Genomic DNA, 10,607 nt, shown 5'->3' with positions numbered 1-10,607 from the left:
TGCCTGTACTCATCCCTTTTCCTTAATCTTCACCTGCAATTCAAGCTACAAGGTAACAGATCAGTTCAGAAACCTGAAGCAGTGCAAATACATCCACAGTAATCTGTAACACAGATTACTGACATAAGACACATTAGTTACCTGGGGCTCCACACACTGTGTTGATGGCAGTAGACTGAGAAGATAGCAGCTCATCCAGCAAGCGCTGAGCTGTTGGAAGAATCTGAAAACACGAAGTAGACTTTCAATATACACAGTATTTCTTACCCTGATACACCCAGCTAAAGATCATTACTGATCACTCAGGTAATTTCAGAAGTGTCGAACACAGTGCTACGTTTTCAGAAAGGACGACAGAGGGTGCTAAAGATCACACGATGGCAACCAGCTGTCACACCTCTCCTTTCTCAAAGCCAAGACCTATGCACGGCTCACTTTCTGCAGTCACACTCTTAAGTAAACAAAAGCATCACAGATTACTAGCTCCTTTCTCATTTCTTGAGGAATAAGAGCCCACAAAGAATGATACTGTAGCTAATTTTGAGAAATAGGTAGGGAAGTCACTGCTGTCAAGGTCACAGCTTTCCTGCACTTAGAAAGTTCTTTATTTCTTGTTCCTAAATCATTTCTCTAAAACCCAAGCTAATGGAAGCAAGGGAGCAAACTATAAAATACATCCACACATAACTTTTTGGGCAGACTTTAGCTTATTTACCATCCTGTTAGCAAAGGGACTCAACAATAAGCTAAAGCAATTTCAGCACTAAACTAATCACAGCTTCTGGACAGCTCAGAGCATAAGCAGAGAAGGCTCACACCTGACTGTAAAATCCTGTGTAGATATACCCTTAACATGCTATTCTTGAAAGAAAAATGCACAATAGAAAGAGTTTTTTCCCAAACTAGATCTGGGCTGCACCTGTAGATCCATTTAGCCTTTAGCATGTACACTTACAACAGGTAAATTTTTAATCCATATAGTTTGGATTTAAACGACTTGGAACAGAATATCTGACAACCCTCACCTCTCTCCACACATCAGCTGAGGTAAAGCAAGTGACCTATATTTGTAAATAATACAGATAATACAGATCCATCTCAAACAAATGGAAGATAAAATGCTTCAGAAGGATATTTTACATTTTAATCACCTGAAGAAACACTCAGCATTAAGCTACTCTTGTACCTCTTTTCCACGACTACATATTTTAAGACATCACAAAGCAGAAAAGTCACAGGTCTAGGCAATATCACACCTTAAGGCTGAAGTATCAGCGACCTGCAGTGACTCTCCTTCAGGCATTTTTGCCAAGATTTTCATATTTAATAGCAATAGGAGTACTGGCTTCATAAGGGGAAACAGCTTTTGGGTAAAGAACTAGGTAAGCTGCTCAGAATCACTGTCATTTTCATAGCTACACTAAACACTTTCTACAGAGATTTTGAAAAACATCTCACCTAGCTGCATTTCTACAGACTACCATCCCCCTACACTTGAAAGTAATTCAGCATTATATTACCGTACGATGTCCACAAACTGGAAATAAAGATAAAATAGAATCATGTGTACAGCCTACTCTAATTCTACATCATGTAGTCAAAATACGGTGTCCCAAGGTATCAGAGTATCTATCTCCACCCAGAAATCTTGAAGACAGGGAATAAGACTGTTGGAAGAGTTTTGGGGTGTGCCTTGCCTTTTTCAAAGGAATTACACAACACGGGTTAAGACATATCTGCCAATAAAACCCAAACTTTTCTGTTGGGCAGCATCCATCAGATGATGTGGCAAATAGCAAAAATTAATTAATTCAGATGTTCCTGGTGCACAGCTGGTACACATGACCAAAGGAAAAATAAACCTTGCAGAAAGGAGCAGACACAAAATATTTGAAAGCATACTATTGACATGCCATTCAGGAAACAGCTACCACCACTACTAGCCTTTCAAAGCTCTCCTCCATTAAGCATTAGACTATGTGACATTAAGGTCAGAGTCTTTACCCAGAGAAGAAAAGCTTTGCCTGTTACATAATGCAGCAAAAATCACATGCCATTGGTGCTCATCTCTCAGCAACAAAAAAGCAGTATTTTTATTTCAGTTTCATATCATACAATTCCCCTATTTCTTCTCATAAGAAGATTAGTATTTCTGTAGGAAATTTAGAGGACATTTTAGAAATAGGATGTCTTAGTGTCCCAAGCACAGCACCATAATATGAATTTTAGGCACATGCTGACAGTAATCTAACTCCTACTTAGGAGGAGTGCATTATGAATGCACTACTGAAATGTGACAGATACCCATGCAGGTCAGTTTTTCTCAATCTCCTTTAGCTGAACTTAGCATTAAAAAGCTGCCAGGCCCTTATATTTTTAAAGCAGACATTTCACAATCACTTGGGTATTCCTGTGCATTTTGTGCAAACATTTTAGGCAGATGATATTAATGACCTGACCTTGAACAACACAGATATTTAAGGAGTAAGACAGCAGACTTTGCCTTTGACAACCAAGAGTTCATGTCCATTACTTTCCAAATGATTCCTACGAATCACCAAGAAGCCACACTGGGGGAAGTCGAGAGGTCACCAGTTGGGTGCATTAGAAAGTGCCCATTTAAGACATATACAATACCTTCCCTGGGCAGTCTTCTCCATTTAGCTAATCAAATACACAAAAAAAGAAACAACCTGATTAGGGCTGACCTAAGTTTTCCACAATCATGCATTTATTTATTGTGTTTGATCTTCCACAAGCTCAGCACATATTCATGCTGATATGAATAGCCACCACTCTGTCCTTTTAAGACACTTCTAATCTTTTACTTGGCAACAGACAATTGTCAAATAACAGAACAGCAGACCTGAAAAGAGCAAGAATTGAATGCCTTCCCAGCAGCTCAAATTGAATAGCACGACTGGTTATCTTGCAACAAAAGACATCATATAAATTGACCCAGAATAAAGATAACTGAATTTAACAAAAATTCAGTCACATCAGTTGTCTCCACTTACCTGTTGTGGAAGTTCACTGATTAGGTACTGAGCAAATTTTTGCAATTGGTCTCTCTGTAGTCGAGACAAAGACTCAGAAACAGGTGCTCGTAAGCACACTGCAGATGCCTGAAGAAAGAAAAGGAGATACAAACCACCATTAACAGGGCAGACTTAACAAAGCTGTGTCCACCAAAAGGATAAAGTGTCATGAACAGTAGCTATGTTGATGCATATCATGCTTGGTCTTGATGGCCAATTTTTTTTTTCCTCTCTGAAATTAAGTGGTGTGTTGCAGATAAGATGCAAACAAGCTGTTTTGGCTTCATAAAAGCTGTTTTTAAGAGTTTTTTTCAAGGAAACTGCTTTAACAGCTGTGCTTAAGATCTGTTGTTGCTAGCAATTGCACAAATACTGGCAGAGATTTCACAAACAAACCTCTAAAATAGGACATTATTCCTTAAGCTTCTGGCAAACCAACCAGTTCTGTCGGAGACTGTTTCACAGAATCACAACCACCTCATTTTTTAATTCAGTATTAAAATCGATCTCTTCCCATATCTAAAAACAACTTAGATTAAAAAAAACCACCATCACTAGTTTCTTTCTTTTTCACTTTATAGAACAAAAATGCCCTACTTAAAATTTAAACTGCAAACAGGCAAGAGTAGTTTGATAATAAAGATATTTCTGATATTGTCTTGTCTACATAGAGCAATATACCACAGCTCTTAAATTGCTAATGTCAGCAGGGAGTTTATGCAAACATGGAAATCCTTTCACTATCATTTTTCAGGTAAAGAAAGGATTGGAAGGAAAAGAATGATTTTTTTCTTACACAGGGTCCAAACTTCCCAACTGTAAATAATATAAATGAAAATTTGTTTTTTATCATCACTTTTAAAACTCAAACTAATAATTCAAAGTAGAACCCATTTTTTTGCCAACTCTCTAGTCCTAAGTACAGAAAGTATACTGATATTCTGATGATTTCACAAGAGTATCAATTTAAGCCAATTACAATTGTCCATTGTGAAATATTAAGCTTCAGCAGGTTATTAGCACTTATTTAAGAATCTGGAGTTTTATAGCATGTTAGCTATAAAATGTTCTGTGACAGTAGAAAATCTCTTCCTTTCAATCACCAAAGCCTAATCCTTCCTTAAGACAGAGGAAATTAAACTGTATGCAAGATTGAACCCTCAACTGGTGTATTTCATGTTGATTCTATACATTTTCAACTGAATTTGGTTGGGGTATAAAACATCTACTTTTTGCTCTATAGAAGGCCACACAGAGTAAAAGAGGTGAAATAAAAACCTAACATAAACTTAGCTGACTGCTTGAAATCTACAAGTCAAAATTACACTTACCTGCCAGTATGTGTTAAAATGAGGCAGTGAACATAAAGGCCAACAGTGATGAAAATTACTTTCCTTCTGCACTCTGATCAAACAACGTAAAGAGCGAGCTTTCAAATCCCATACATACAAACACTTTTTTTAAAAGACTAACTATTGGTGACCTTTCACTCTTTGCAGAGATGAAGAAGGACTGAGCAATTCTAGCACTTAAATGAGAAACAGGAAGGGGCCAAAAAGCAATCTGCACATTATCAAAGGACATTCTGCAGTTTAGAGCCTCAGACAATTCACTCTGCAGACCACAACTGTGAGCGCGTATTTACACAATCTGTAACCAAAAGGAGTGCCAAAAACAGCTTTCCTAAAGAGAATGTGTGTTGCATAAAGTTGTAACTGAGGAGAGACTCAGAGAAGATGCCCGGGGGAGAGCAGAGGTGTTCCCAGGCCTACGTTGTGGATGCGGAAGAGGCAGAGCGCCACGACGTGAGCACACCACTTGGCCCCGGCCCCGCAGGTGCAGCTGCACGACGTGATCCGGCACCGGTCAAACATCACCGCCACGTTGTACGCGCCCTTGGGCGGCACCATCTGCGGGGGCACCACGGTGGCGCTCAGATGGAAACCTGCAACATTCAAAAGTCCAGAGTTACTCTTTGGGTGCTTGGGAAACAGATTCAGCTAGCACGGAAATTTAGGTATATGCCATTTAAACATTGAAACACATCTAGGCAACAACATCCATATACAGATGGACATGGATCTAGAGTTTCCAGCACTTGTTTCTTCCCAAACAGCTACAGCTGAATATTAGTATAGAAGCATAATGTGTTATAAGAGGTTCCAAAATACCAGCTTTTAATACATTAATTTATTTATTTCTATTACTATTTAACAGAGAAAAGCAGAACTGGATGAAGCCATCACTGAAAAGTGTTGGGTTTTGTTCACAGAGTCAAAGCTAGACTGTACATATTTTAGGCATGACTTCTGTGCTAACTCTGGCAACAGTGTAGAACAGGCATTATTTTCAAACAAGTTCAGAATTATTTCCAAGTCAATCAACTTCCACAATTTTGCAGTTAACTAAAGAAGGTAGCACTTAACCTGAACATTTAGTTTCACTTTGTGGTTTCAGAAACTACCCATTTCTCATAAATTATGCACCTCCTTGCAATTTTCTTAATATCCCATGTTCATAAATCATCTACTCAGAAAACAGAAAACACCTCTTGCTTAGACTAAAATCAATGGAAAAGGAAATTTCAGAAATAACACTTGAATGAATCCAGCCCCATTATTCAGTGATCATAAATGAATAAATTATGGATCTCATCTCAGGCAGGATGACAAAGGACTTTAACAAAGCTTAGCTTTGTGTAAACTCACATACAGTGCATAGCAGTTGTACTCATAATGCAGCTTCCTGTGGAGACAATGCTCATCCAGGAGCACACATACAAGCAGAAAAAGGCATCAGTATCAAAGTGATAAGCAAACTTCATTCCAACAGTCTACCTTAAGTGAAAACGTGGTTTGGGATAGCTGACTGAAATAGTTTCTCCATCATCAGCACAAGGAAGTACATTATAATTCCACACTACTAAGTTTTTATAATCATATTGTGATATCCTAATACTCATAGTGTTCAGGAGTGCACGTGACATACTAACTTAATTCCATTTAAAACAATGTGCATCATTTCCTCCTCAAAATATGATCCCCGTACCAACACAAACTTGCTCTTACCTTGCTTAACCTTTCTATCTCTCCTGTTCACCAGAATTCAAATCCTCTTCCTGATGTGGGTGATTATTTTGATTAGTACACATAATGCCACCCAAATTCTTCAGCCATTTTAGCAATTGGAACAGAATCAAAACAAAAGAAGGCATTCACACAAAATTACTGCACTGCCTATTACTCGATACAGTTCGAATTTATGTTCCACACTTGGATAATACAACCCAAACATTTCAGCTAGTCCTTCTGTTATACTAAAAGCATTTCAGACTAATGCCCTGATTTTCACATAAGCAAATTAAGCATTTCACAAGGTGGAATTGCAGCAATTCTGTTTCACTGCGAAAAAGAAGCATTCTCAAGGTGTTAGAGAAGGCCGGATCACAGTTGTACGTTCTTATCAAGCTCCTACCATGACATTCTTTTTTGTATATGAAGACAGTTAACTGATAATGCAATGACAGAAGAACACTTATACAAAGTGACAAAATTTAAGGGCTTTTGCATGACATATCACAAGCTTCAACTCAATCTGTAGCTTGATGAACCCGTCTGACACTCTCACTGCTAATGAATGTTTACGGGATGACACAGGAAACCACAACAGGACAGAAATCTGAATTATAACTAAGGGTTTCTTTTACCAGGAAAAATTAAAAAAAAATCACAGAATCTTTGAGGTTGGAAAAGACCTCTAAGATCCCTGACTCCAAGTGTTAATCTGCCAGTACCACGTTCACCCTTAAACCATGTCTCCAAGTGCTACATCCACGTGTTTTTTTAACGCTTCCAGGGATGATGACTCCATCGCTTCCCTGGACAGTTTGTTCCAATGCCTGACCACCCTTTCAGTGAAGAAATTTTTCATAATATCCAATCTAAACCACCCCTGGTGCAACTCCCCTCCAGTTTTTACCCAGTAAACAGTGTACCCATTCAAGCCATGAGCAATCAGTCTCTCCAAGAGAATGCTGTGGGAGACAGTGTCAGAGGCTTCACTAAAGCCCAGGTAAACAACAGGCACAGCCTTTCCCTCATCCACTAAGCAGGTCACCTTGTTATAGGAGATCAGGTTCGTCGGGCAGGACCTGCCTTTCATAAACCCAAGCTGGCTGGGCCTGATCCCCTGCTGTTCTGCATGTGCAGTGTGATGGCACTCAAGATCATCTGCTCTATGACCTTCCCTGGCACTGAGGTCAGTCTCACAGGCCTGTAGTTCCCCAAATCCTCCTTCCACCCCTTCTTATAGATGGGCTTTACATTTGCTAACAGGCTGTCACTTGGGACCTCTCTGGTTAACCAGGACTGCTGGTAAATGATGCAGAGTGGCTTGGTGAGCTCTTCCAACAGCTCCCCCGGTACCCTTGGGTGGATCCCATCAGGCCCCATGGATTTGTGTGGGTCTGTGTAGTACAGCAGGTCACTGGCCATTTCCTCCTGGATCACAGGGGCTTCATTCTGCTCCCCATCTCTGTCTTCCAGCTCAGGGGGCTGGGTACCCTAAGGACAGCTGGTCTTGCTATTAGAGAGGCAAAGAAGGCATTAAGCACCTCAGCCTTTTCCTCATTATTTAATCCCGTGTTTCCCCCTGCACCCAATAAAGGATGGAGATTCTCCTTAGCCTTCTTTTGTTCCTCATGTATTTGTAAAAACATTTTTGTTGTCCTTAATGCGAGTAGCATTCTAGCTGGGCTTTAGCCCTTCTAATTTTCTCCCTGCATAAACTCACAACACTCTTGTAGCATCTCCTCCTGAGATGCCTGCCTCTTCTTCCAAAGGGGAGAAACACATGGTTTGACGAAATGTAAAAGCTGGAAATACTCAACTGCTGCCTCGACTAGAACCTGCAAAATAGAGATGACTTCTTTTTCAGTCCAAAGGCTATCCTTCTCACTGCTCTAACCCTGAAACTTAATCTTCCAGGAAAAGTATCCAAGTGAAAGGTATGCTTCCCAATGTTAAAATCCATTTTTCAGAATTTTTGCTGCATCAATGTCTTTTGCTTTTAGTATTTATTTTACCATAAAACTCATTTATCATGATATTTCAGGTCTGTTTAATAATTTTCTGAGGTCCTATTAGTCCTCATGATTTCAGGTGCTAATGCACAGGTTGTAAATACCCCAATCTACTCAGTAAGCAACTTGAATGAACAAGATCTAAGCGACCTATGAGACAACAGTACCCTCCTAAGAATACTGCTTGCAATATATATTCCAAGCTTTCTTCATCACTATTTGGTAGTTCTGATGCCCCTACAACAATGACAGCAAACACACCTCTGTTTAGAATTTAAGAACTTCTCTAGCCTTCACAAGGCTAACAGAAGCAGGAAAACAGGAGCTGAACAAAAGCCTTTAGACAGGAAGTAAAGCAAGGCAATTTTGGACATTTGTGTGTTTTAAACCAAGATAGGAGAACCTCTAAAAAGTGGAGACTTAGAAACACTACTCGAGGAAATGCAAAGTTAGAATCCAAACTGAACCCGCTGCTGCCTTCCTCAGCTGCTAAAAAGAAATGAGGACTATGACAGAAAAAAAGTCCCTGAAATCTACAACACACCTGTTATCAAACAGCAATAATGTCTCCAGTGCAACTATGTGGGTATGTGGCTGCTACAAAGTGAACATGCAGCAGAAGGTGGATAAAAGCCAATTCTGTGTGTATATACAATAGAACACTGTAAAAAAGCAGGGGTTTGGAATGTAGTGAAGAGGCACTACTGTTCAGAAATTACAGATATGGATATGCATGTGAACAAAATGCCTATGATTAATCACTTATGTTTAAAAAATAATCTTAAACTGCAAAGGGAAATGGGACAAAAAGAGCATGAAACACATGTCAAGCTTTGTCCTATTGATCACAATATCACAATGCACTGCTCAATCCCCCTCCAAATCAAATCCCATCTCAAGGGCTGCTTCATTTCCTGTGTTTCTTTTCCCCTTTGTCAGTATATGAAACTCAAAACTGCAACCACACACTTTAAAATCATTTGGACTAGAAAACTGAAAATATATCCACCCCACCTGTGCTTCTGGGCTGCTATTCATGGAAAAAAAACCCCACCTTTCATTAGATACAGTTCCTCTACTAAGGAGGAAGAATGTTCCTGTTTAAACAAAGTTGCTTCCTTCCCTTCCACACATATAATCCTTTGCCAAGAAGCCCAGTTGCTGTATGTGTACTTGAGAACTTTCTCCCCTGTATCACTCACCACCTCCTCTTTTTCCCTACTCCTCCTCCCCCAAGCACAGGTTTTGCATTAATATTCCCAGCCTTTGTTCATTTACATTGCTTTACACCTCCTTGCCTTTTTAAGGTATTACTGAAACAAGTTCTGACCACAGCCTTATTACTGTCTATTAAATATTCTGCTCTTTTCCACTGTGGAAGTCCCAGGAATTACTGAATTTCAGCCAGCTGCATTTTAACTCATTTTCTCTTTCTCAAACATTTGGCTTCCTGAAGTTTAGCAGATGCCTTAAAGGCCTCTCTCAGCATTTCAGTCCTGACACTGGGAGATTATGAATGCCGCCAAAAGTCAGTTTAATCCTATTTTGCTCAATCTCCAAACTGATGTTGATGTTCCAAAACTATTATCTGGTCTCACTGACAACTGAATCTTTAGTATGAGGAATTACTTCCATATCCAAGAATTCCTGCTACTATTGTTACAGTAGAGACTAGACCAGGTAAAATCCTTTCAGATGCTTCACCCTATATTCAGGTAACAGCTTATCAGTCTCTTGCAATTTGCATATCTTAATGGCTATCTCCTTCTCTTTTTGTTGTCCCCAAAACTTTATAGTACATGTCCCTTTCATTCCCTTTCTGAGAGTTCTTTACCTAAATTTATTCATTTCACTGATCACTGAGGTTTAAATGTTACTGGTACTATTAAGCGAACAGGCTCATAGAAGTCTCTATCACTCATCACAGGAAAATATAGGAAATTTCCTAAATTTCCTCCTTAACATGATACAGTTTTTAATATTATAATTTTTCTTATTACAACCAGGCTCAGTTCTCACATGCCAATTAATATTTTAATTCTGAAGCTTACACTTGCAGAAAAAAAATCTGATTGGACTGACATGGCCCACCTTGATATACTAGTATCTTTATTTCACATAATGCCTTCCTGCCAAACAGCTGTCACTGAAAGCTAGCTCCATGTTCTTCATTGCTTCAAAGGATTTAATGAAAAATCCTGAGTCCAATTCTTTCTATAAGATAAGATTAGCTTCTATAGCCATAAAACATAAAAAGAACAAGATAAGGTAGGAGAAGATATAAACCCGCTGTCCAACAACAGGGATTTCTGCCTGCCAAAATACTACATTGAGTAACTGTACTACTAATACAACTCTTTTGCTGCAAGAATAATTAAACCTTGCAAACCTCCTCTGTGCCATACTTTTAACATGCATAATTTTAACATGCACTTTAGGCAAGGCATTCATTTGATTAGACAAACAGAAAGTCAAGTTCTCTTTAAGAA

The 10,607-nt window shown here is 39.1% G+C and overlaps 1 protein-coding gene across 2 annotated transcripts in view; it reads right to left on the bottom strand.

The window, feature by feature from the left end:
* ZSWIM8 (zinc finger SWIM-type containing 8) overlaps nucleotides 1-10,607 on the bottom strand; it is a 57,256-nt gene that overhangs the window by 26,215 nt on the left and 20,434 nt on the right. For both annotated transcript variants that reach the window (XM_051800747.1, XM_051800748.1), the window contains exons 4-6: nucleotides 4,811-4,983; nucleotides 3,018-3,125; nucleotides 142-223 (exon numbers count right to left, since the gene is read on the bottom strand). In XM_051800747.1, coding sequence (XP_051656707.1) covers nucleotides 142-223; nucleotides 3,018-3,125; nucleotides 4,811-4,983 — 363 coding nt within the window. The remainder of the gene's footprint in view (nucleotides 1-141; nucleotides 224-3,017; nucleotides 3,126-4,810; nucleotides 4,984-10,607) is intronic.

This window comes from Manacus candei, unplaced genomic scaffold, assembly GCF_025592945.1.
Source record: "Manacus candei isolate 608988 ecotype Guabito, Panama unplaced genomic scaffold, ASM2559294v1 h1tg000050l, whole genome shotgun sequence".
Classification (NCBI taxonomy): Eukaryota; Metazoa; Chordata; class Aves; order Passeriformes; family Pipridae; genus Manacus; species Manacus candei.
Note: the sequence above shows the minus strand (reverse complement) of the source record. Positions and strands in the feature narration are given on the sequence as shown.